Raw genomic sequence first — 25109 nt, 5'->3', positions numbered from 1 at the left:
CGCCTGGTACCTGACCTACCAACTTGTCATAGCCGGAGCAATAACTGCAAGGCCTGCCATAACATGCCGAAAGGCTCCACACTTCCAGTCAGAAATTTGACTTGACGCTTTTGCCGCCCGGTCGGAGTGGACTCGATCCAGGCTACTGTTCAGAGGGTGACCTTGTGGCACTCCGACCGAGGGAAGTGGTGGGGAGCCAACATAAGTCCGCTCAAAATTACGAACCGTCTTCCCATCGATGAGTTAGACCGTATCATAGCCAATTAACAAGGTAAACTCGTTAAGTGCCATTCAAGTATTAGACTGAGATCAAGCTACCAGGGGCCTAGCCGTCCTTTCGGCCGAAACTAAAGTGCGATCCAAGCTCCAAGCAGGGCCGGTAAAGCCATTAAAGTTACTGTGGACATCGGGATTTGATCAACGTCCTGGAACCATATCTGGCGAATAATATCAACGGACGAGTCACCATAAGGAGCAAGATGAAGAGTGAATCCCGAAGGTGCCTGTTGATCCATCAACGTCAGAATCGGCCCGTGCAATCAATCCGGGACTGGAGACCACAAGCCGGGATGAAATATTGATACGTCCACTGCCCTCACGCCACTGTGACACCCACCTGCAGGCTAATCCAGTTGACAGGTGCCAGGACCACCCGCTCTTCTTTGTGTGGGCGTTTCATGGTGAAACGCCCCAGATCGACGGCCAATTTAGGGTTGCCGCCCCACAACGGGCTGTCCCATTTTTGAGCTTCGGGGCCTTATTGGCTCCATCTAGTCATTGGTGTCATGGTTATATTGATTCGGAGAATTTGTTCGTGTCATTTCCTGCTTGTATCCATTACAGGGAGCCCTGCTTTGTGGATCTCATCTTTCTGCGCGTTGAGCTAAATTTACAGACACTGGAGCTCAGATTATGTTTGCTGTGGCAGGTATGTAAAGGATGCGGTTCCTGGTTTGCTGCACGTAGAGTTTGACTGCAGGTCATCATCCTGTCAGCTCTATTCATTCCTTCACCATGCCAGGGGGCCTGCATCCACCGCTTTCGGTCATGGAATCATGGCCTGCGCGCAACACCATCAACCCGGAAACCCATGGGGCAGCGTCCATTGTGCTCCCAGTCATCTTCGGATCCATCGCAGTCACAGCAGTCATACTTCGACTATGGGCTCGCTGCGTAATTCAGCGACAGGGTAAACTAGACGACATATTCATCGCACTTGCACTAGTAAGACAGACCCCTTCCTATCACAACACAATACCTTCTAACAATTCCTAGATCCCAGCCATAGGCCTCAACATCAGCTTCCCCCTCGGTACTACCAACACCAACTCTCCCACAAACTCACCCTACTAACCAACCGCCCAGGAGCTTACATCTACGGCGAAAACCACCACGTATGGGACAACACACTCCCCCAACTCCTCCAATCGCGCAAACTCGCCATCGCACAAGAACTCTTCTACATCCTCTCCTCGTGCTTTACCAAGATCTCGGTCCTTCTCTTCTACCGCCGCATGGGCCACCGCACAACCATCTCCCCTCGTTTCCTCAACATCATCTACATCAGCATTGCCAGCGTAGCAGCCTACACGCTCGCCTTCTTCATCGTAATCTGGGTCGCCTGTCGTCCCTTCTCAGCATACTGGATGGAAGTCGATCCCGAGTATACCGCCACGCACAAATATACGTGCTACAATGAACCTGCTCATCTCATCGCCGCGACGTTTATAAGCCTCTTGCAGGATATCGTGGCCACGACGCTACCCGCTGTGCTTTGCTGGGGCTTGCAGATGAGGTTGAGGCAGAAGGTGTTGCTCAATGGGGTGGTGTTTGGGTTGGGGTATTTGGCTGCTGTTGTGGCTGGGGTGAGGGTGTGGTTCCTTTATAGGATGTTTTATGTCAGTTATGATGCTAGTTGGGATGTTTGGTACTGTTGGGTGTTGGCGATGTTGGAGGTGGATGTTGCCGTGGGGTGTTCGTGTTTGCCTGGGGTTAATGTTTTTGTGAGGAGTGTGGGGTGTGGTGGGGGGAGGAAGGGGGGAAGTGGGAGTGGGAGTGGGAGTGGGGTGGGGTCGTGGAGTTGGAGTGTTGGGAGGAGTCGGAGTTGGAGTTGGAAGTGGGTTAAGGAGGGGGGTGTGGGGGTTCATGTTAGTACTAGGATGAGAGCCAATACTGTTGATGGGGAAGCAAGGGCGGTAAAGAATGAAGGGGGAGAGAGGGGGTCGAATGATACGGAGAGGGATCTTTTGGATAGGCAGGCTGGTAGTGTGGTTGAGCTGAAGGTGTATAGAGAGGTGTCGGAGGGTGAGGTGTAACTTTTGTACTATAGTGCTGGCAATGAATAGAATTACTTGTTTCTACGGATATGCCCATTGTTGCTGGGGATCATTATATCGTTAATTACATGGAGGTCTTACAATATAGAAGTTATGGTTATCTTTGGGTTAAGATGAGTGCATGCTGGCTACGCAGTCTGCTCGGAAAATATAGATTCATTCGTATTTAATTGATGAGAGTGTAAACGAAGTTGTGTCTTCAATCTTCATCATATATTTCCTCCTTACCAGCAAGAGACAAGAGCGTCTTTGGTGGAAAACACTTGCAGATGATGTACAACAACAGCATCCTCATGGTACCCCTCGAGCGTGAATACTTCAGAAACCATATGCAAATACCGCGCATAGCAGAAAGATTGCCCAGTAATAGATAGCTTGCCGAAATAACAGCTGCGAAACTTGAATTTATAAGATATGACTGTTTGACGCATCTTTCGAAAGACAGCTGCTAGACAATCTTGATAGCTAGTAGCCATCAGACATTTATAGGAAATGACGTGTGATACTATAGGCATGATTAGTGAAACACACAATTTAGCTAAGTGGTCAATGGGAAAGGTGAGGAACAGGGGTGAAAGTGCAAGCAGTCGAAGAAAGTGAATGCCTCTGTCACACAAGTAATCAAGCCAATTCTGATAAACGCTCTCCACGAGTGAGTCATGTTTGAACCCCTGGCGCAGCAGACTCATCCAGTATCTTGAATTATGTACTTCTAGATCAGGCTGTTTCCTGTCAAGGGACCTGGGTATAATATCAATCATGTGAATTCTGCTTTGAGACAAAGTTTGTGTCGTTGTTTCGACGGAATATGGGATCGAGGGATTAGTTGATAATTGCTCCTGTCGCACTGATTTCTTTAAGTCCTCGAACGTTGGTGTGTCATTATCTGGAGGAAGGAACAAATAAGGTGTGAGGATAGTCTCCCAAATGGAACCGTATCTCCAGCGGGGCTTTTCCATTCTAACATCCAATATGAATGAGAGACGGTTGTCATCCATGTCCTGAAGCCAAACAAAAACGTCTTCGGTATCGGGATTAAAATCTCGAGTGGTTTTTGTGGAGAGGACCCTTGAATCAGACCGCCGGCCGGGATCAGATGGGAGTACGTCCACTATCCCAAGATTCGGCGGAAGACCTCTTATGATGACAGAATACCATGGGTTATACATGATCCCTGCATGGGTCGCCTTGATATCGGGGGAAAAATAAAGCTGTTTGCGGGGCCATCTAAACCAGGCTGCATGATCGGCCACGTAGTTCCCTCGTTTGGATCGGCAGTAGGTATCGCCTATCTTCCGTAATGGCACGGCTATTAGCCTAGTAGGGTCTCTCTTCGTTTGACACTGAAGGAGAATGAACCAGCCGTCTGAGAGCTCAAGAAGTGGCAGTTCTATACTTAGGCCCTTATTGGTCATCGAGAAAGGAGGGGTCGGCCTTTTGACGTCGCATGGAACTATGTCGCCACAACCTTGGAATGCCGCTGGAGACTCAGCAAGGATCCCCGAGAAGTCTGAGGCGTCTATTTGCATTGCTCCAGAACATTCTGGAGGGGTTTCATAGTCTTTGAAGATAAAAACTAATTCCTCGAGCAACGACTGAGATATCGACCATGGTCGTTTATGACTCAAATCATGTTCTGGTTCTCTAAAACTCCACGCAAACAATGACTGATCATCGGAATGTTTAATGATTTCTTCTTGTAGTCTTCGAAAGGCAGCAGATCCCTCTCCATACAGGAGCGGCATGTTGACTTGAAGTACACCCAACAGCGAATATGCCATGTCTTCAATTCGAGTGGTTTCACGGTTCGAAGCCCAGCTCATTCTTTCAGCGATACTTGTCGACTTCAATCTAAATCCAAGCAAAGAATTCTCTGGTCTCCAATCTAGAAATGCGTTATTGATACCAGTGATATCACTTATAAGCCCCGCTAAAGTTCCCCTCTCATATAGGTCTGACCAATCTTGAGCTAGGAATACCAAATGACATGGTGCAATAAGCTCCTGAAGGGTCCACCCTCGAGTGAACCATCGACTCCGCGAAAAAGCAGCTTCATCGAGCCCTTCATCAGTGATCGGAGGTACGTCTGCTAGGTAGGCATAGCAAATTTTGGACTCGGCGTACCATGCCATCATAGAGTTGATGGCTTCAGAAAGCTCAGCACTACTAGCCTTATCTATGCAGCAGGTATCCACCCATACATAACCTAGATCATCTTGCAAAGCTTTTTCGCATGAGTGCTTGATTTTGGCGTACCCCAATTTCTCGGTGACTGTTGGCGTCTGCATATCCTGGAAGGTGACCTCATCCTCTCCCCATGTATGAGACAGAATAGCATACTCAGGAATATTGTGCCCCACAAACTCCTCCAACCCGAGGGTTCTGGCGTTTATCAAGCGCATTGTCTTTCTTTAGAATATTTCAGTTTCAAAGTTCGGGAACCAGGCAGTGTTCCATGCATAGATGAGGGGAATATGTGTGCCAAGTGGTTAAAAAGAGAGGGAAAATGAGGTGACAATCTCACGAGACATGACTGCTCAACTTTCAGCTCAGCTGCCGAGCTGATATATGGTGGGGCAGAAGTGCTTGTGTTTGCGGTGGCTCTAGCGGGTCTTCTTTTGCTATGATTTGACAGCGAGCCGCCCGGGCTATCAAAATGGCCAACTGGCGCCCCATCGAACAGATCGCTGGAGCAATGAGATTGAAGCAGAACCTTGCGGACTCCGTTCAGTTCACAGGGGTGATTTTCTAGGTTCCTGCACTTGTCTGGGGCAGTTTCTCACAGCTGTAGTCATGTGACTCAGTGGTCGGAACGGTTGGTTGTGTTAGCTCACATCATATGGAGCAATATATATTCTCAGTCCTGCTTAAATCGGAGGTCAGTTTTTCAGGAAGTTCGTACTAATATTACTGTGGAGTCGACCACCACTAGTGACTGTCTCATGAAACTACCATCAAGTTATGAAAGCAGCAACTGCCATTTGTCGCCAAGACCATATAAACGACTCCGACCCTTCCCTATAATAATACCCCATACCCTCTGAACAATGGAAATAAGAATAACTGGTCACTCCAACGATCTCAACACCTCCGCCGCCACATGTTCTCCCGACCGCACAGCCCCATCCATATACCCAGTCCAATAGTATGACGCCTCCGTCCCAGCAAAGTAAATCCCGCCCACCGACTCCCTCAAATACTCGCCATAATCAGTGAGCACACTAGGAGGTGCAAAAGCGACTGGTCCACCGCGGGAATATTCCTCCCAGTCCCAGCGCTGAACAATCACATGGTCGGGATGCGCGGCTTGTGGACCAAACATACCCACGAAGCTGTCAATGACTGCTGCCTCAATCTCTGTCTCATTCATCTTGTCCACCAGTCTCATGTCATCCCCAACAATGAACCCCATGATAGCACCAACGGATTCATCAACCGGGGTGTTGTCGAACGTTATGTGGATGATGCCGGTATCGGCAAGTGCTTGCGCATTCAGCCCCTGCTCACGCCACCAAGGTGTGGGATAGATGGCTATTGCTTTGCCTATTGATCCCATGCCCATGCGCTGAGTGAGTTGGTCTCGTGCTGGGGGGAGGGGTGGGTCGTAGGAGATGCGTGAGGCCATAGGAGGGGACATTGCGACGATGACTCGCTTTGCTATGATCTGAGTCTCATTTGAGATAATCATGTATTGCCCGTTGTTGTGTTCCACTCTCCGAACAGCACTGCAAAGGTGAATGTTCTCTATTCCCAATTTATCCGCCAACCTCAACGCTATCAGCTGGGTCCCGCCAACTATCCGACTCTCCTGAGCACCCCCAACCACATCAATAAGCCGATCCAGAGTTCCCACCTCCGTCTCATTCCCACTTGCTGCGATGTAAGCGAGTGTATACAGCAGCGAGGGCTCATTAGTCTCGGTAGCGAGAACCCCAGTAACGAATGTGTTGAGGAGAAACTTCGCATCAGACAACGTAAGCTGCGAAGCGAAGAAGGTCCCCAGGGTCATGGTATCCCACATAGAGGCGTTGGGATGGTCCCATGGTGCCCGCACATTAATTTCGGCGGCGAGGGTATTAAGCTGCTGCTGGAGTGTTCCCACCTCGATCAAAGCCTCAGTGGCTAAGGGCGGAAGACTAGCACTGCCCAATTCACATGTATAATTGGTAACTGTACCGTTTCTCAGGAAAGTGCAATTTCCTGTGTTATAGGTTGGATATGTAGCTAGCCCCAGTTCAGCTGCGAGTGCTAGGACTCGGTCCTGCGTTGGACCCACAAACTCGGCCCCAACTTCCTCGACAATACCGCCAGGAAGTTCGACATTCAGGACACGACCTCCGACACGATCGCGGGCTTCAAGTATGGCAAAGGTTTTACCAGCGGCGGCGATGTCTTTGGCTGCGGAGAGGCCGGATAAGCCCGCGCCGATAATTGCAACGTCCACTTCCGAGACGGAGAAGGCTGCTGCGAAGAGGGAGATGAGGAGGAGAATAAGAAGATGGAGAGTCATGGCTTTTGGGGTTGATATTATCTGCTGAGATCAAGAATCCGAGCTTTGTCTCAACAGGCCGGCCAGGTCAGTCTCTTGACAACTCAACAGCCCGACAATATAACCCGAGGATGGCTTGTGACCTTCCCGGATGGAAACCCGCCGGGACAACAGAGTATCGGTGGGAAGGCGCACCTGTGCAACCTTAGGATGGAAGTAGCTCTACAGGGCACCCACTTACATTAAATCCATCATTGGATTAGTGAAGCTTAATCAAGCAATAACGGTAAGAACAATGCATTTAGAAAGCCCTTCATTAACTATTCCATTACTCATGCTAACTAAATCAATTTGAACCGATGCAAGCACTATTCACAGCTTGGAGCGTGCAATACCCGAGGTCTTCAGGTCAAACCGGTCCAGATTCATGACCTTATCCCAAGCGGTAACAAAGTCCTTGACAAACTTTTCCTGTCCATCCGAGCTTCCATAGACCTCAGCCAGAGCGCGCAGCTCAGCATGCGAGCCAAAGACCAGATCCGCCCGTGTCGCCGTCCACTTTGGCTGACCCGTCTTACGATCCGTACCCTCGTACAGATCGCGACCACCATCCTTAGCCTTCCAGGCCGTGTTCATGTCAAGGACGTTGGTGAAGAATTCATTCGTCAAGCGACCAGGAGTGGAGGTGAAGACACCATGCTTCGATCCATCGTAGTTGGTGTTCAGGACGCGCAGGCCACCCACCAGGACAGTCATCTCGGGCGCCGTGAGCGTCAACAGGTGTGCCTTGTCGACGAGATAATGTTCAGCGCGCACCCGAGACGAAGACTTTCCATAGTTGCGGAATCCATCAGCCACAGGCTCGAGGTGAGAGAAAGATTCCACCTCGGTCTGCTCTTGACTGGCGTCCATGCGGCCGGGGGTGAAGGGAACGGTGATGGATTGGCCGGCCTCTTGGGCAGCCTTTTCAATAGCCGCGCAACCAGCCAGGACGATGAGATCGGCGAGGGAGATCTTCTTTCCAGTTGAGGAATTCCGGTCGTTAAAATCCTTCTGAATCTTCTCGAGCGCGGACAAGGTCTCCTCCAGCCATGGCTGGTTGTTGACCTCCCACTGGCGCTGGGGTGTCAGGCGGATGCGGGCACCGTTCGCACCACCGCGCTTGTCGGTACCGCGGAAGGTCGATGCAGAGGCCCAGGCGGTGGAAACAAACTTGGACTTGTCCAGTCCAGTGTCGAGGATAGTGCGCTTCAGAGCAGCAATGTCGTTTGCATCAACCAGAGTGTGGTTGACAGCCGGGATGGGATCCTGCCAGATCAGATCCTCGGTTGGTGCCTCAGGCCCAATGTACCGGGTTCGGGGACCCATGTCACGGTGGAGAAGCTTGAACCAAGCGCGAGAGAAAGCATCGGCGAACTGGTCAGGGTTTTCCAAGAAGCGCCGGGAGATCTTCTCGTAGGTGGGATCGTAACGGAGCGACAAATCGGTTGTCAGCATCTTAGGGAGGTGCTTCTTGGAGGGGTCATAGGCATCGGGAATGATGGCCTCGGTGTTCTTGGCCTGCCACTGGTTGGCGCCCGCAGGACTCTTGGTGAGTTCCCAGTCGAAGCGGAACAGGTATTCGAGGAACGCATGGCTCCACTTGGTGGGAGTCTTGGTCCAGGTCACTTCGATACCGCTGGTGATGGCGTGTGGCCCTTTGCCAGACTGGTAGCGGTTGGACCAGCCCAACCCTTGGTTTTCGAGACCAGCAGCAGCGGGTTCGACATCGACGTTATCAGATGGAGCGGCACCGTGTGTCTTACCAAAACTGTGGCCACCAGCGATCAGAGCGACCGTCTCTTCGTCGTTCATTCCCATGCGACCGAAGGTGGTACGGATGTCGCGCGCGGCGGCAACCGGGTCTGGGTTGCCATCGGGACCCTCGGGATTAACGTAGATCAAACCCATGTGTGATGCAGCCAGCGGCTTCTCCAGGTCGCGGGTGTGAATGTTGCGATGGGGTGGTTCGTCCCCAGAGAGAGCACCATGCTTGGTGACTCCCGGGAAGCCATCGGAGTAACGCACGTCGTTACCCATCCAGGTGGACTCTCCTCCCCAGTAGACCGACTCGTCCGCCTCCCATGTGTCTGCACGACCACCGGAGAATCCATATGTCTTGAAGCCCATCGACTCCAGGGCCACATTGCCGGCCAGCAGCATCAGGTCCGCCCAGGAAATCTTTGCTCCGTACTTCTGCTTGATGGGCCACAGCAAGCGACGAGCCTTGTCCAAGCTAGCATTGTCAGGCCAGCTGTTAAGAGGAGCGAACCGTTGTTGACCCTGACCTCCACCACCGCGGCCATCGAAGACCCGGTAGGTACCGGCACTGTGCCAGGCCATGCGGATGAACAGGCCGCCATAGTGACCGAAATCAGCAGGCCACCAGTCTTGTGAGTCAGTCATCAAGGCATGAAGGTCTTTCTTGACGGCATAGTAGTCGAGGCTGTTGAAAGCGGCGGTGTAGTCGAAGTCCCGCTCGTAAGGGTTGGATGCCGGAGCATGCTGGCGAAGAATGCCCAAGTTCAACTGATCAGGCCACCAGTCAGTGTTGCGGGTGCCTCCACCAGCAACGTTGGCGTTAGACCTGCTTTGGCTAAAAGGACACTTAGCCTCGGCCATGGTTGGATATTAGATGTGGATATGCGGAGATGTGATGTCTATAGCAGATGTCTGATGGGATGGATGATGGTTCTCAGACAAGAATGATGATGCCACGATAAACTTTTCCAGTCACACCCTTGCCTGTCCCTGGGATGCACCTTATATAGGGTTTCCCCTCTGCACTTTCCCCTCATCAACCCCTCTCTGTCTGGCCCGAAATGGCCCGGTCACACGCTCTCGTAGCACCCGGATTGCGGCAGCTCGAATTCGCCGGATTACTCACCCCGCAAGGATCTACAAACCCGGGGAGGTGCTTGGTCATCGACTGCTGAGTCAAGGGATTGGAGCCAGAACGATTGGAGAATTGAGGAAGTTTGGGTGGTGCCAGAGATGCAGAACTGCAATTGACTAAGAGTGGCAAGTGCGGGGAGAGAGCCAGCCAGCATCGAGGATTTGAGAGAGTTCAAGCCAGATTGGTGCTCTAGTGAAGGACCGTGCGACGTCGCGCGTCATGGTAGACTAACTAGATGCCTCCAGGCTGGCCGTATTACAAAGGAGGTTAGTGAAGACACTCGTAGCGAACTACCCTCTGCATAACTCTGGGTGTTCCTTCTTTAGTGACATTCATTGATTAGTAGCAGTTATTATTCATCGTTTACCCCCAACTGCTCCAGACCCGATCACGTGGGCGGGTGATGACCTGATCAGCCCTTTCTCTGACAATTGTCATCTTTCCATCGGCGATCCTCCCACACTCGATGACGCACCAGGTTAAAGGCATGGGGTGATGACCGATTAATAACTGGGAGAGGTCCAGAGCTCAGAAACGTGCAGAAACCTCGTTCGCAACATGTAGATAGAGTGTCTGGGTAGCTGGTCTGGCTATGGAACCGGCGGAACGATCCAGATTCCGGGGATTACCAAGCAGCCGCACCAATCGGGCCACCAGCCCTAACCTCTTGAAACCAAGTCGGTGGAGATGATGATGTTCATCGGCTTGGCCTCTTACCAAGCAGCGCGTGTCCAGAACCGCTTGCTGAAGTAACCCACGCCTAACCCACGGCCTTGGCATGCCTGCAAGCCACCCGCTCTCAGCGCAATTCTATTCGGCTTGCAGCAGGCACAACACTAAATCTCCGAAATTGGTATGACGCGAAGTCATTAGTAGCCTATAGAAATCCCATGTGCTAACTCAACGTGGGTGTACTTTCCGATTAGCCTCATGCAGAAGGTACTTGTTCTTGTCACCGAGTACCAGTTTGTCACTTATTGTGGTGATCTATCTTGATTGAGCCCATTGCGTTCCTCGTCTCATCACATCGAGTGATCAACATTGCATGACCCTGGTGGAGCCCCTTCGTCTCCCCAACAGGAGGGTCCGGATTACCAAGTCCCGACACCGTTTGGCTGTAAATCGACTCAAATTCTGGATTCGTAGCTTAACTAAGACGCGTGGGCTGTTTACCGGCCTCGCCATGGAAGCCGATATAAGGACCCGATGGGACTCCCCTTGATGAGGCTTCTCGGAAGATCCCAGCATTCTGAATTCTTTTCGTCTTCGTTTCCTCCGCCATGCGTCATTTTTGGCTTTTGCCAGCTGTTGCTGGTATCGCTGGGGCTCAATGCCCCTACCTGTCGGGTGAAATGAGTTTCACTCAGGAGCAGGACAATGCTGGCGATACCATTGAGGTCACGGAACAGACCATTGACAACACTCTCTATGTCAATGACACTGGTAGCTACATGACTACCGACTTTGGGACCCCGATCTCCGACCAGTACAGTCTCAAGGCCGGTCGCCGTGGACCTACCCTGTTGGAGGACTTCATCTTCCGTCAGAAGCTCCAACGGTTCGACCATGAGCGTGTAAGTATAGTAGCTGTCACAGTGTGTAGCAATGAATTGACCAAGTTTTCTTGTTCAATTAGGTCCCCGAGCGTGTCGTCCACGCCCGTGGTGCCGGTGCATACGGTACTTTCAAGTCCTACGCCGACTGGTCCAACGTCACGGCTGCCGATTTCTTGAGTGCCAATGAAAAGGAGACTCCGATGTTCTGTCGCTTCTCTACTGTTGTCGGTTTCCGTGGAAGTGTTGATACCGCGCGTGATGTTCACGGTCATGCTTGTCGGTTCTACACTGACGAGGGTAACTATGGTATGCTTAATATGACAACACAACAATAATAATTGTCGTACATGCTAACAATTGTGTCTGTACTAGACATCGTCGGAATCAACTTTGCTCCCTTCTTCATCCAGGATGCCATCCAGTTTCCCGATCTTGTCCACGCCATCAAGCCTATGCCCAACAATGAGATCCCTCAGGCCGCAACTGCTCACACTTCCGCTTGGGACTTCTTCAGCCAGCAGAGCACTGCCCTCCACAGTGCCTTGTGGCTGATGTCTGGTAACGGTATTCCTCGTTCTTTCCGCCATATGAATGGATACGGTGTCCACAGCTTCCGCTTTGTCGCTGCCAATGGCACTTCCAAGGTGGTTCGCTACCGCTGGAAGTCCCAGCAGGGTGTTGCCAGTCTGGTGTGGGATGAAGCTCAGGCTGCTGCTGGTAAGAACAGCGACTACCACCGTCAGGATTTGTACAATGCGATCGCCAACGGTCACTACCCCAAATATGAGGTTAGTCCCCAATCGTCCTCCCTTTCACTCGTAGTTTCGGTCGCTGACAATCCTCTAGCTGCAAGCCCAGATCATGGACGAAGCCGACATGCTCCGCTTTGGTTTCGACCTTCTGGACCCCACCAAGCTGGTCCCTGAGGAGGTTGTCCCTTACACTCCTCTCGGAATGATGGAGCTCAACGCCAACCCCACCAACTACTTTGCTGAAGTTGAACAGGCTGGTGTATGTATCCCCCGTTGCTCTAAGCTTCAAACCAATTTCTAATTTCTATAGTTCCAACCCGGCCACGTCGTTCCTGGTATCGATTTCACCGATGACCCCCTGCTGCAAGGCCGTCTGTTCTCCTACCTGGACACCCAGTTGACCCGTCACGGCGGTCCCAACTTCGAACAAATTCCCGTCAACCGTCCACGCAAGCCCGTCCACAACAACAACCGTGACGGCTTCGGTCAGCAGCAGATCCCTACCAACAACTGGGCCTACACCCCCAACACCATGAGCAATGGCTACCCCATGCAAGCCAACCAGACCCACGGCCACGGCTTCTTCACCTCCCCTTACCGCTACGCCTCTGGCCACCTCATCCGCGAGCCCAGCCCGACCTTCGACGACCACTGGTCCCAGCCCGCCATGTTCTGGAACTCTCTGATCCCGGCTGAGCAGCAGATGGTTGTCAACGCCATTGTCTTCGAAAACTCCAAGGTCAACAGCCCCCACGTTCGCAAAAACGTTGTCAACCAGCTGAACATGGTCAACAACAACCTTGCCGTCCGTGTTGCCCGTGGTCTTGGTCTCGACGAGCCCTCCCCCAACCCTACCTACTACACCTCCAACAAGACCTCCAACGTCGGTACCTTCGGCAAGCCCCTCCTCAGCATCGAAGGTCTGCAGGTTGGCTTCCTCGCTTCGAACTCTCACCCCGAGTCCATCAAGCAGGGTCAGGCCATGGCCGCTCAGTTCTCTGCCGCTGGTGTCGACCTGAACATCGTCACCGAGGCCTACGCCGATGGTGTCAACACTACCTACGCCCTGTCCGACGCTATCGACTTCGATGCTCTCATCATTGCCGATGGTGTCCAGAGCCTCTTTGCCTCTCCCTCCCTCGCCAACCAGATGAACTCTACCGCCACTTCTACTCTCTACCCTCCTGCTAGACCTTACCAGATCCTGGTCGACTCTTTCAGGTACGGTAAGCCTGTGGCTGCTGTGGGTAGCGGTAGCGCTGCGCTCAAGAACGCTGGTATTGATTCCTCCCGCTCTGGTGTGTACACTGGCTCAAGCGAGGCCACCGAGAAGATCGCAAAGGAGGTCTTGAAGGGACTTTACACTTTCCGTTTTGTGGATCGGTTTGCCCTTGATGAGTAAGGGTGTTGTGCATGTACCCATGACCATCATTGATTGTGATAGATCGCTTCATCGATAGATTTATTTAGATAGATTGTACTAGACTGTACATATCTCTACTGATGTGTTGTGTTGCTTTAACACACTTTATGAATATATATATTCCTTTTTTTGTGAAGCCTCTCCATATAATCAGCAACGTCCAGAATTTTCAATTATACAAATGTCTATGATTTTGAATTCCTCGCATGTAAGATGAAAAGTCCGACCGCATTCATGAAGCTGCTTCAAGTTCTACCTATATGCGGTAGTCCTCCTTGAGAAGTCCAGCAATGAACAAAGAACGATTCAAATCCTCGCTCGTTCGCCCGTCAACACTTGATTAACCACTTCTATTCAACCACGATCTTTCATAGTTCTAGCCTGTATCGTTAAGCTCCCTTGACCACCTTTCATACCAGGACATTCACAACGAAAACTCAGGAGATAGAAACCGCACCTGTATCCACGACCCAGAACAACACCGACAGGCCTGATATTACCAGCAAACCACAACTATCCACGGCTAACAATGATCAGCCAACTGACCTTATCCCGACCATAAATCAAGCCACCAACACTAAAACAACCATAACATGCACAATGCTCTCCCTCTACTCTTGACCTCACTAACATCACCACCGCCACCCCTGCCATAGTAAGCACAATCCACTCCGCCACCGGCTACACGTAGGTAGGTGGCGCATACACTCTCGCACACGCCGCTGTAACATACTGGGCACCGTCGCCGACGTATGGGGCCGGATGCCTGTGATACTGATCGCAATGGCTATATTTCTTGGGGGTAGTCAGCTGTGCGCCGCAGCACCGAATGTGGACGTCCTCGCCGTCCGAGTATTCCAGGGCCTTGGTGGCTCAGGCATGAGTATCATGGTCGATATCATCATAAGCAACCTATTTTCACTATGAGACAGGGGTCTATATCTTGCCATCACATCATTAGTATGGGCGGTTGGAAGCGCAGTGGGACCTGTCCTCGGTGGTGTATCTGTTACGAAACTCAGCTGGCGATGGTGTTTCTGGATCAACCGTACGTCTACACCCACTTGTTTACCCACCAACCCACAGCTAACTGATAAAAGTACCCATCGGCGACCTCGACTTCGCCGTCCTCCTTCTCTACCTTCACGTCCCCAACCCCCGAAAACCCCGAACGACCGGCCTAAAAGCCATCGACTGGACCGGCATCCTCTTAATCGTCGGCCCCGTAGTGATGATCCTCCTCGCCCTCGACCTGGGCGATGTAATCTACCCCTGGTCATCGGCAACGATGGGCTTCGTCCGCTCGCTTGTCACTGCGATAGCAGTAGTAGTTGGCGGCGTGGTATTCCAGGCTAAGACGACGGCTGCTAATGGAGCACTGCCCCATAGACTTTGTGGTGACAATGCGCTAGCGAGGGAGTTTGATGGGGACCTTGCGGCGTCGAATGTGGAGAAGATTAGTGGTCTCGAGGAAAGTGAACAAGTTGCTGTCAGAGGGACGTGTTTTCGGGCGCTGCGGATGGTCTGGGTTATGTATGTTACTTTTGCATGGTTGGCGTTGGTGGTTACGCTGTTTGTGAGGGCTCATAATCTGAGAAAGGAGAAAGAGGGGGCACTGTTGGGGGTGGAGAGGGTAACCCGGGATGGTAGGAGACGAGATCCAGAGGTTGGGATGCAAGATATATGTGATTGCCGGGAAACCGTCTAGATAAACAAATCCACTAATGGGGTAGGAGGCTGTCTGTATAACTTATGTGACACAGTCAATTGAGCTCTTATCTACTTGGATACATGGGATTTGCTTTCTTGTCAGTCTCTCTATCTTCTGTTCTCACATGTTATGGCTAAATTGGCCCTCCGAAGGATTCCATTTATCTAGTGGTTGTATACCACGTGTCTCCAAAAATTCAGGCCTAGCGGAAAAGTCCGTCCGAAATTTTCCATCTTTTATCCTGGAAGGGACCCCTGTGTGTCTGCTATATACCTTTGATAATCGCCTCTCATACGAATGACTGTCTCGAAGTGCCGTGCGTTTAACATCGGAACAGAGTCAACTCTCTCTGAGCGATCACCATGGGTCTCATGGTTAGCTAGTATAAGTGCCGTTTCGCAGAGGTTCAGAATGTCTCTTCCACTAAGAGTCAACAGGCCTGACTTTTGCATATGCTCTACGCGTTGGATAATATCAACGGTATCAATCTCAATGCGGCCTTTGTCCTTGCGAGCTCGCTCCCCTATTATACGCAAGCGTTGTTGTAACATTTGATTGACCATCACGAATGTGAATTCTGGGTAGTAGAGTGTGACCTGAATGCGAGAAAGGAGTGCTGTGTCGAGGGCCCCAAATTGATTGATTGTGAGGAAAAGTAATCCGCTATGTTTTTCAGTGAGCTGCATAAACAACGTTATATTGATGTTCTGGGATATGTCATCCTTGCGCGGTGAGAGAAAGGATTTGACATCGTCTATTAAAACGATGCAGCCCCATCTGTCCGATAGCCGGAAGGCCTCTCCAAGACTATCGACTAGGTCACGAATGGATTCTCCTAGACTAGCATGCGTCAAATGTAGCAAGGGTCTCCGGACAGTCTCTGCTAGACATTCGACGGAGAATGTCTTCCCGCAACCAGGAGGCCCATGTAGTAGGACAGTTGTTCCCTTCACTACTGGCCTTTCGATGCCACTACCTAAGACTCTATCGGAGGCTTCTTGCGCCCATACGAGGCTCCTTAAAATGGCCTTGTTCCCGACATTCAGTAAAAGATTGTCGAAGCTCCGAGATTCATCGGTCATCACTTCCTGGATTTCGTCTATCTCCACAACTGACCATCGCAATTCCGAAAGAAGATAGACATCAATCACTGGTTGGCAAGCTATCAATGCTTGAGGCCTCAAATCGGATGCGGGACTGAGCCTGAATTGCTCAGTAAACTCTTGAGCTGGCGGTTTCCCCAAGGGCCGAATTTGTTGATCAATGATAACTCGAACAGGACCATCTTCCTTTCCAAGCTGCTTGTAGTTCACCGAGCTTGCCAATTGCCAGTACTTCCGGCCACGTCGGATTAGCTCCTTGCGAACAATTCCCTCTTCAGGCAAGAAGCCAGCGGGAATGAACTTTAGGCTAGTGATTGTTCGTGTACCGCTGAATTGATGAACAGTCAGGTCATGGTAACTCTTTGCAAAGTACTTCCCATTGTGATCAACAGACCATGCGCGTATCACGAGCGGCGTGAATTTGCCAAAGGGTTCCGGATTCATACCACTAAGCTCTGTCACAGTAAATGCTCGCCAACTATCACCCTCCTTGTGATATATCATAGATCCGGCAGGATAAAGAAAGGGAGTTTCATGAAATCTGACAGCCTTACACCTTTTCTCCTGAATCTCAACTAGTTGGTGAGAGATGAAGTGAGATTGGCTTTCCATAACAACTGTCGAAAGGCTGCGCTGAACACCTCTGTATGGCGATCGCTGGATAACGAGAGAGTGGTACTCATCAGGAAGCGTTGGCAGGGGCGAAGCAAGAGATGCTGTGAGCAGTACCTTCACGCACCGAGACTTGTCCTTCACAAGGTTGTCCAGATACGTTATGATTTCACCTTCCTCATCCGGCTCACCCTGTTCAAGCTTGTCAAAGCTGTCGATGATAATGAAGGTGCAATCTGGACTGACTTCGTCCAAGCACTCGATGAGTAAACCCCAGAGAGCCTGGTTGCTTAGTGTGTTCTCCTGCGTGAAAATATCTTTACTTTTCCTGGGGATATGGGGATTTCGCTCCACAACCTGGTAAAGCAAAGCCTGAATCAGCGTACTCGGCTTTCGGGCCATTCCGATATCTCCACAGAAGTGGCGAAGGATGAGAGTAGACTCGTAGTTGCCCTCTCCCATCACCAGGAGTGGTATGGCAAAGCTAGCATTGAAGTCTGATCGTCGTAGTACATTATTCCCTTCAACCCATAGGATTTGCGAAACATCAGACTCAATCCACGCAAGAACCTTTTCCGACCGTAGCAAATTGCGCTGCGTCGATCTGTGAGAACGCATCTCCGGGGTTTCTTCAATCGCACCTTTCCTACGGAGCGTTTCTTGGTTGTAACTCTTCAGATGGGAGAAAGGTCCCCCGAGCTGGTCAAGAATATTTATTTGGGAATTTTCTGCGTGATCTATGTCAGGCTCAGACGCTGAACCTTTCGAGAGTATTGGGTCATCTTGTATCTGGTCAACATGTTCTCTAACGAGCGATGCCGTCTCACGGATATCCTCTTCCTTAGTGAAATGGACCGAGATAGCATGCAATTGCGACAGAACATTTTCCAACATGTCCTTACTGGCATCGAACTTCTTGTCTTGATTCCTAAGCAGCGCCAAAGTCTGCTGGCTGACTTCCATATTCGCGTGTGCAGTTAACAGGCCGTGGAACTGGGCAATCTTCTCTATAACGACGAATGTCTGTCCGATGGCATCCACTAGCTGCTGGAAGCGATCCCATGGTCTTGTGATGGCTTTCAGATACGTTTTCACCCGACTCTGCGTGTAGTATTTGACCGCTTTCGACAGGAACTTGGTGAATAAATGATAAGCCTGGGCGAAATGGTCGACCAATTGCTTCGTCGGAATGTAAGCAGTCAAATGATCTGTGAGCTCAAATTTGGCCGCAATCTGGTCGAGATATTGCTTCACCTTCTCCTTAAGCTCTTGATAATTCATCTGCACCGTGAGGATAATCTTGATAGCCCCATATGCGAGCGAAACATATCCAGGCGCCTGACCTATCATGGGGTCCAGCATCTGGGAGTATTGATATGCCATTTGGGACGTTGAAGACCATGCTTGCCGGAACTTTGTTCTGAGCGATGCATCTCTCGAGTCGGGATGAGTGTTCTTGCCTGCGGCCTTGGCGTCCTGAATCATCTCGAGGAGCTGCTGTCGACTTTGCTCGAGCTCATTCTTCTCCTGAGCGCTGGCGTGTACGAGAAACTCATTCACTCTTTTCTGTAACTTGATGTGTGAAGCCCTAACTGGCTGTTGGCCTAGTATCTTTTCCGACCACTCTTCTGCACTCCAGCTTTGGGAGTACTGGACATTTTGGCGCTGGGAGGGGACTGTCGAGTCGGAGGCATGATACGAAGTAGGAGCAGCACTGCTCATGTAGAGAGTTTCCTCGATTGTGCCAGGCTCATCGGTGCACACTGCCCCCAGAATAAAGTCATTAGACATTTTTTCGCTAAGTAACCTAGGCGCGAATCGATATGAAAAGGCAATCTCAGGGGAACCTCGCCGTCGCTGGTAAGTCGGCTATATACAGACCCCCAGGTGGGGTTGTGACGTGGCACAACAGGATGGGCGATGGCCTGCATATGGCTGAAACTAAATAAGCAATATGGTTTGCTTTAGCATGATTATACTATTTCGTCGCCAGTTTGAGCAACCTCGAGCGGCAACCAAGTGGACCAAAAACACTTAGGAGGTTGTATTTTTGATTTTGTGCGCACATATACCCACTACGTTCACGGTATATACAGAGAGCAGGTCAAAGTCTTTCTTCGTAATGCTGTTTGGTATAAGCCGAAGTCGTGGCCGACTGCAGCACACCCAAATACCGTTAGGGGGGCTGACAGTGGTGGGGCAAACTTTTGGACTAATAGAGATTCAAATCGGGTAGCAAGAACACCCGCCTATCGCTTCGAAACCCGAATATCAGAAAAGGCCCAAGCCTAGAATCTACATATTCTATTCTGGGGGATTGGAAGCCACCATTCAGCGTGGTATGTATATGTGCTCTCATTCAACCAATCGGGGGTATATATTAGATACTGGTAGCCATTATCCCTCCTTCCCAGCAAATCGACAACACGACTCCCCACAAAGACACTTCTTGCTCAGCTGGCGCCAATAATTATCCGAATAGTCGACAGTGATTTCAGTCCCTGCCATAATGCCCCGTGAGACCACTATAATGCGCTCCATGCCCCTCCAGTAGAATCGTTGGAACTGACTGTTCGGTCGACATGAGTGGTTGATCAAACGGGTGAAATTGCCCATCTGCCCCTGATATATTTGGTATGTTCGACCGCGCGAGCCACCCAGCATCACATCTACTCCTTCTATGCCGTTTGTGATGAGGCCTGTGAATTCCCCTATGACGGTTCCTCGATCGAAGTTCTACGTCTGCGTCAGCAAGCTGTTAAGGGAACGGATGTGTGATGCTCGGGTAAAGGAAATAGATAACTCACACAGCGCGCAATGACACCATTGTTCTTCCCAGTCGACGTCCGAAATACCTGAACCGGCACTGGATGACGAACGCCACCGAATAACGCTGGAAAGCACAGGCATTGATTCTTCTCAATCTCATCTGACTGTCTTGCTTTGCATACGAGACACACATCGGGATCTAGCTCCGGTACACGACGTGGATCCTGTGCCCCAAAGGCAGCAGTATCCAGCACACACTGGTCAATGAACTGGTACTGAAATCCTTGAGGAAGGTCGAGATGCGCGTATGTTGAAGCTAGAGGGACAGCTGGACCCTCAGACAAGGTTACCCATTCATGCGGATGGCCGTGATAGGCGATCGAGGTATCTTGCCTGATAATTTGCAGCAGGTCCCGCCATCCCGGGTGAAGAGTGTCGGCCGCTACCTCGAAGCTAGATCGCAGATGCCGTAAGCGGGTAAACAAACCTTCCCCGAACTCCGTGCGATACTTGCAGAATCGATATATGCCGGTACTGGCAAATATAAGACACGCCCAACCGCCTGTATCTTTGATTTCTTTGTAACCGCGCCAGATTGCCCTATGTCTGTGTTAGTCATGCAATCGGAAAATGGCATAGGCGAAAGCCGTACATTCGATTACGAAGATCCTTTTCCTTCCAATTGAGAACCACGCAAGCCTCCTTCATAACCATCATTCGCGCATCTGTCATTGATAGTTGAGGCTTCTCTAGTCGGATAACGGCAACGCGTGCTTCGAAACATTCCACCCAGTACGCTTGGACGATCATTTCCAGAGCACGGGAGGATTGGCTTTGGTTGTAGTATTTCAAGCATAAGGTGTTGATCTCGCGAAAGACCTTCTCATGTTAGTCAGGCCCATGTTAATGCTCTCGGGACAATTACCTCAAGACTGACACCGGTTCGGATGTCCGTATTGGATTGTATGATCTGATTCTGTTAGTGTTTGAATCGTACTTCCTTTCATAAGGGAATCATACCGAAGGTAGACGACTCAGCTTTACAGGCGAATGTAACTGCCGCCATATCCCTGCTATAAGCTTATCGGCCGAGGTCGGTTCCAGCACAGGCAACGAATACTCCTGCCGTGGGTTCTTTCGTTGCGGAAAGCGAGTGTCACTTTGGACCTGTCGCACAGAAGGCTTGGACCCACTGGAACCGGCGGCGGCTTCTGAAGATAAGTTGTCGTACTCAGCATCAACTGATGTTTCTGAATGAATGGTGGTCGCCTGTGCTGGTCGAAGTGTGCTTATAGTCTTGCGCCGCTTGTTGGGGTAGCTCTGAGCGTTGCCATTATCACGACATCCGTTGGAGTCAGTGGTACTAGCATCATCTATGTTGATCTATAAAATCCGTTACTCCTATTATGGTAGTATCGGGCTCCAGTAAACCTACCCTAGAGTCAGGCGTTGAGATTGGAGTGGGTGGCAATGGCAATGCCTGCCCACTTTGAAGATCAATGTATCCCTAGGCAAAGTCAGGCAAGGTCGGAATCGTAGGTGATAAGACAATATTTACCAGAATTAACCCGCTTCCTTGCCCTGAAGTCGACCCCTTATTGGCTAATGAAGCTTCAATCTTGAGGTAGAGCTGCGAGTTGCCATTTTCTTTTGAGCCACCGTCCTTACTTGCACTCTTCTGCTTCCTATTCACACTCTGCCGCACAGCCTGTACGGCCGACTGAAGATGCGCCGGAAATGTTGGGTTCTGAAGAATGCTCGACAACTGTGACACAAGTGCTAGTGATATAGAATCCATTATACCTCAACAATAGCTTATTACTGAAGATATTGAGAGCATACTATCATGAATAGGGTCTTTACTCGGCTATCGGCTACCTCTGGGATGCCAAGAAGGGCAGATTCTGCTCGGGCAGAATTGCTGACTAATTTCCTTCTCATCGCTCAACCCAGTTATCCAAGATCGTTGTTTGCTCTAGCAAGTTGAGCAGGTTAATAGTATATATATGGAATTCTTGTGCTAGAGAGTAGGTAATATTAGAATCAGGTCTTGTTCTCTCCAGGGCTGCGAGCAGTATGTTGTGTTGACGCATCATTCAAGGGGAGTTGACCGTCCACCCCAACATGAGAACTTTCCATTTCGGCCCTACAAAAACGGCTAGGTCGGTTGGGATATGTGTAGAGGCGAAAGGGTATTAGGTCTAATACAGGCCCAATTATTGTGAGTATAAATAAGAGACACTTTCTTCGTAACGTCCCCTTCCTATACATGACACACATCCAAACCATCATGCCCGACACCAAATACCTCAGTAGGCAGAGTCCATATACTTACTCTCATGACAACCGGACAGGATGGAGACGCTTTCGTGTCCTGAATCCATGCAGAGGCATGTGTCACGATGTCCATCGGCGACTACCCTACTACTGGAGTGATATTCGAGATGCGCTCACTTATCGAACCATTGCAAGTACCATTCGCATTTACTTCATTAAGTAGGTCCTAGGTCCCTGAATACACCACTTCTGTATTGTTTTCTCTAACGTAATCAGTATTCTCCCTGCCATCGCCTACACATTGGATATGTATCGCCGAACAGGAGAGTTCTACGGCATTAACGAAGCGCTGTTTTCCTCGGCACTCGCAGCTATGGTGTTCAGCGTCCTAGGCGCACAACCACTTACTATTGTCGGTATCACTGGACTCATATCGCTGTTCAACTACACCATATATGATATTGTAGTCATATACAAGCCTACCATATACGCTAACTTCATGTGCTGGACTGCTATCTGGGCGGCGATCTTTCATTGGATTGTTGCTGTGTGCAACCTCTGCGACTATATGCGCTATGTGACCGACTTTTCATCTGAGTCATTTGGTGCATATGTTGGGATTATCTATTGTAGTAAGTCTGATAGAGAATAGTTTCTTGCAGGGATTAGTACTAAGTCGAGCAGTAAAGGGCGTCGAAGAGCTCGTGAATGAGTTCACTGTCTACGGGCCAACCGCAGGATTCATGAGTTGCATGATTGCCATATTATACTTCTTCACAATATACGGACTTGAGTTGCTGGGCTCAAGCACAATCTGTCGATCATGGTTTCGTGGACTACTTGCTGATTATGCTTATGTGGTAAGATATACCCATTATCCACTTCTGATGACCTTACACTCACTCTCAACCAGATTGGAACCATCTTCTGGGTAGGATTCGCACATATCCCCGGCAAGCTCAAGGAGACTGGTATCTCATTCGTACCCATCACTCGGGCATTTTACCCGACACAACCGCGTGGTTGGCTGATTCACTTCTGGGAATTGGAGACAAAATGGGTCTTTGCAGCTCTACCTTTCGGATTCTTGGTCATGCTCCTCTTCTATTATGACCATGTAAATGATTCAATCCCCGGTCAACACGACTAGCACTTTACCTTAGTTGACATACTAATACCGAACAGAACGTCAGTAGCCTCGGCGCCCAAGGTAGACAATACCCCTTGAAGAAACCAGCCGGGTTCCACTGGGACTTCTTTCTCCTCGGATGCACAACCTTCATCGCTGGAATCACCGGCATCCCAATGCCCAACGGCCTCGTCCCACAGGTATAACCCCCCAACTCAATTTTCCCCAACGCACATAAATTCCATACTAAACGATCTACCACTTCAGGCCCCCGTCCACACCACCTCCCTAACCGTCACCGAAACAACCCTCCACATCATCCCCACCTCCGACCCAGACGATCCCGAGGGTACTGAACTCCGCCACCCCATCACCACTCCCACAACCGTAATCGAGCAACGCATCTCCCACTTCCTCATGGGCCTGGCCATAATCGGCACCATGACAGGTCCCCTCCTGATAGTCCTACACACCATGCCCGCTGCTGTCTTCGCAGGTGTCTTCTTCATAGTAGGTTGGGGCTCCATTGAATCGAACGGTATCCTGCAAAAGATCATCTTTCTACTTCGGGAGGATAGATTTATCCCGCGGAATGAGAAATTACTCCGTGTTCCAAAGCGGAAGATTGTTCTTTACGTGATGTGCCAGGTTGTGGGCGTCGCGGCATGCGTGGCTATCTCTCAGACTATTGCGGCCATAGGGTTCCCAATTCTGATTATAGGGTTGATTCCATTCCGGGTGTGGGTTATGCCGAGGTGGTTTGGATCGGAGTTGGGAGTTTTGGATGGGTTGACGGCGGATGGGGAGGCGGTTCTGTGTAGTTTGGGTGGACCGCCTAGGTTTCCTGGGGAGGAGGGGATTGTGGTGGAGGGTGAGAGGCAGAAAAGTGAGAAGTGAAGGGGGAGGGTTCGCTCCACTATGGGGGCGGAGTTAGTGCGAGCTATATAGTATAGGGTTTGTCAAGACGAGATAAGCAGAATGACAGGATATAGCGGTTTACATTGAGGCCCCCTAAACATTCTGCAGAGATATGTTACATGAAGTTTGCATTGTTATTTCTAAAGTCTAGCAGCGAGGCCCTGCTGTATTCAGAACAAGCTCGCATAAGATTGAGTCAATTTACTCACGTATCGAGCTAGGAAATGCTGTTCTAAAACATAATCATACCAGATATATATGAACTATAGCTACATCCCCTTTCGGTCTTTATAATTGCTGCAAGCTTTATCAACCAAGTAGCTGAAGTACGTCGATAGACTGGATGAATGATAGGTAGGGGTCGACCAGTGATAATCTAAGCTAGGGAACTATTAAATTTGTTGCCATCCTCATGAGACAGGAGTTCGGATAATACGGCGGCTGGAGGAGGGGGCGTGCGCGGGTGCTGCCGCGCCTAGATTATAGAACCTCACATTCTGTCGCACTACTGCCGGTGTTTAAGTGCAGTAATAGATAAACTCATTCCGGAATTCATACTTCGTACTATCTGGATGGTATTGAGCTAATTGCGCAGCCCAATTGGGTCTCCAGGTCTCCATTAAGTGCCCTCTCACTGACAACCCACAAACCACGGCTACGTCCCTTGCACTAACAACCTGCTTCCACTACCCCACGTAGACAATTGACAGTGGGCAGGTCCCTTCTAGCTGCGGGCACCTTCTCCAAATGTCTTGAAACCCGATCAATGTCTCAGAAAATAATCCCGAACTTCTAGATGTATTACCGTAGTAGTTATCTAATATACTCATTTTATAAACTGGAGTCACAGTGCTGTATATGTACCTCAATTCTTAGGTGCCTAGACAGCAACTCGAATGTATCCCTTTCAAAAACGCTATATAGTGTGCATGACGTCGCAGAGACCTGATTATTACCATGCAATTGCCAGACATCGACGCAGTTTCAGGATTGCCAGGTACTCCTGCCGCTGCGCGGCAAACATGCATGACTATTACCGCCGGCGGTACTAGTAAATACCAACCTTATCATCATCGTCGATAAAACCGGGCAATTGAAC

At 50.3% G+C, this 25109-nt stretch overlaps 9 protein-coding genes across 9 annotated transcripts; 4 read left to right on the top strand and 5 right to left on the bottom strand.

The window, feature by feature from the left end:
• Window positions 1-1011: 1011 nt before the first annotated feature.
• Window positions 1012-2315, top strand: BO79DRAFT_268261 (uncharacterized protein; the record flags this gene model as incomplete). The annotated part of the gene is made up of 3 exons (XM_025687110.1): window positions 1012-1224; window positions 1276-1312; window positions 1366-2315. Coding segments are annotated over 3 exons (1200 nt in total), but the record flags the coding sequence as incomplete, so codon positions are not given.
• Window positions 2316-2819: 504 nt separating this feature from the next.
• Window positions 2820-4738, bottom strand: BO79DRAFT_250457 (HET domain-containing protein; the record flags this gene model as incomplete). Its single annotated transcript, XM_025685821.1, has 2 exons — window positions 2820-2841; window positions 3207-4738. 2 exons carry the CDS (start codon window positions 4736-4738, stop codon window positions 2820-2822), a joined length of 1554 nt encoding a protein of 517 aa, XP_025544668.1.
• A 665-nt stretch (window positions 4739-5403) lies between these two features.
• BO79DRAFT_268249 (flavin monoamine oxidase family protein) lies at window positions 5404-7034 on the bottom strand (the record flags this gene model as incomplete). Its single annotated transcript, XM_025687109.1, has 1 exon — window positions 5404-7034. The coding sequence occupies exon 1, from the start codon at window positions 6844-6846 to the stop codon at window positions 5404-5406; it is 1443 nt and encodes a 480-aa protein (XP_025544667.1). The 5' UTR covers window positions 6847-7034.
• Window positions 7035-7111: 77 nt separating this feature from the next.
• Window positions 7112-9694, bottom strand: BO79DRAFT_206655 (catalase/peroxidase). Its single transcript, XM_025682022.1, has one exon. It carries the CDS (start codon window positions 9484-9486, stop codon window positions 7198-7200), a length of 2289 nt encoding a protein of 762 aa, XP_025544666.1. The 5' UTR covers window positions 9487-9694; the 3' UTR covers window positions 7112-7197.
• A 1322-nt stretch (window positions 9695-11016) lies between these two features.
• On the top strand, window positions 11017-13494 carry BO79DRAFT_164822 (catalase R). Its single transcript, XM_025679223.1, has 5 exons — window positions 11017-11334; window positions 11397-11622; window positions 11689-12104; window positions 12163-12327; window positions 12379-13494. The coding sequence occupies exons 1-5, from the start codon at window positions 11041-11043 to the stop codon at window positions 13468-13470; spliced, it is 2193 nt and encodes a 730-aa protein (XP_025544665.1). The 5' UTR covers window positions 11017-11040; the 3' UTR covers window positions 13471-13494.
• A 780-nt stretch (window positions 13495-14274) lies between these two features.
• BO79DRAFT_250453 (uncharacterized protein) lies at window positions 14275-15199 on the top strand (the record flags this gene model as incomplete). The annotated part of the gene is made up of 3 exons (XM_025685820.1): window positions 14275-14374; window positions 14453-14539; window positions 14592-15199. 3 exons carry the CDS (start codon window positions 14275-14277, stop codon window positions 15197-15199), a joined length of 795 nt encoding a protein of 264 aa, XP_025544664.1.
• Window positions 15200-15438: 239 nt separating this feature from the next.
• Window positions 15439-18708, bottom strand: BO79DRAFT_268248 (uncharacterized protein; the record flags this gene model as incomplete). Its single annotated transcript, XM_025687108.1, has 1 exon — window positions 15439-18708. The coding sequence occupies one exon, from the start codon at window positions 18706-18708 to the stop codon at window positions 15439-15441; it is 3270 nt and encodes a 1089-aa protein (XP_025544663.1).
• Window positions 18709-19314: 606 nt separating this feature from the next.
• Window positions 19315-21484, bottom strand: BO79DRAFT_268247 (SET domain-containing protein; the record flags this gene model as incomplete). The annotated part of the gene is made up of 7 exons (XM_025687107.1): window positions 19315-19653; window positions 19725-20286; window positions 20339-20565; window positions 20624-20656; window positions 20707-21059; window positions 21118-21193; window positions 21245-21484. The coding sequence occupies 7 exons, from the start codon at window positions 21482-21484 to the stop codon at window positions 19315-19317; spliced, it is 1830 nt and encodes a 609-aa protein (XP_025544662.1).
• A 492-nt stretch (window positions 21485-21976) lies between these two features.
• BO79DRAFT_135896 (anion exchange family protein) lies at window positions 21977-23989 on the top strand (the record flags this gene model as incomplete). Its single annotated transcript, XM_025678068.1, has 6 exons — window positions 21977-22182; window positions 22240-22595; window positions 22648-22823; window positions 22877-23080; window positions 23149-23292; window positions 23360-23989. 6 exons carry the CDS (start codon window positions 21977-21979, stop codon window positions 23987-23989), a joined length of 1716 nt encoding a protein of 571 aa, XP_025544661.1.
• Window positions 23990-25109: the final 1120 nt, after the last annotated feature.

Source organism: Aspergillus costaricaensis, assembly GCF_003184835.1.
Source record: "Aspergillus costaricaensis CBS 115574 unplaced genomic scaffold BO79scaffold_2, whole genome shotgun sequence".
Lineage (NCBI taxonomy): Eukaryota > Fungi > Ascomycota > Eurotiomycetes > Eurotiales > Aspergillaceae > Aspergillus > Aspergillus costaricensis.
This window is presented reverse-complemented; position numbering and strand designations above follow the sequence as displayed.

What these genes read in the sequence shown, in the direction of transcription:
- BO79DRAFT_206655 (XM_025682022.1), bottom strand. Translation starts at nt 9,486, where the DNA reads ATGGCCGAGGCTAAGTGTCCTTTTAGCCAAAGCAGGTCTAACGCCAAC.
- BO79DRAFT_164822 (XM_025679223.1), top strand. Translation starts at nt 11,041, where the DNA reads ATGCGTCATTTTTGGCTTTTGCCAGCTGTTGCTGGTATCGCTGGGGCT. An exon ending in GTCACTACCCCAAATATGAG is followed by an intron (nt 12,105 to 12,162) that starts GTTAGTCCCCAA and finishes ACAATCCTCTAG; the next exon opens with CTGCAAGCCCAGATCATGGA. An exon ending in CTGAAGTTGAACAGGCTGGT is followed by an intron (nt 12,328 to 12,378) that starts GTATGTATCCCC and finishes TAATTTCTATAG; the next exon opens with TTCCAACCCGGCCACGTCGT.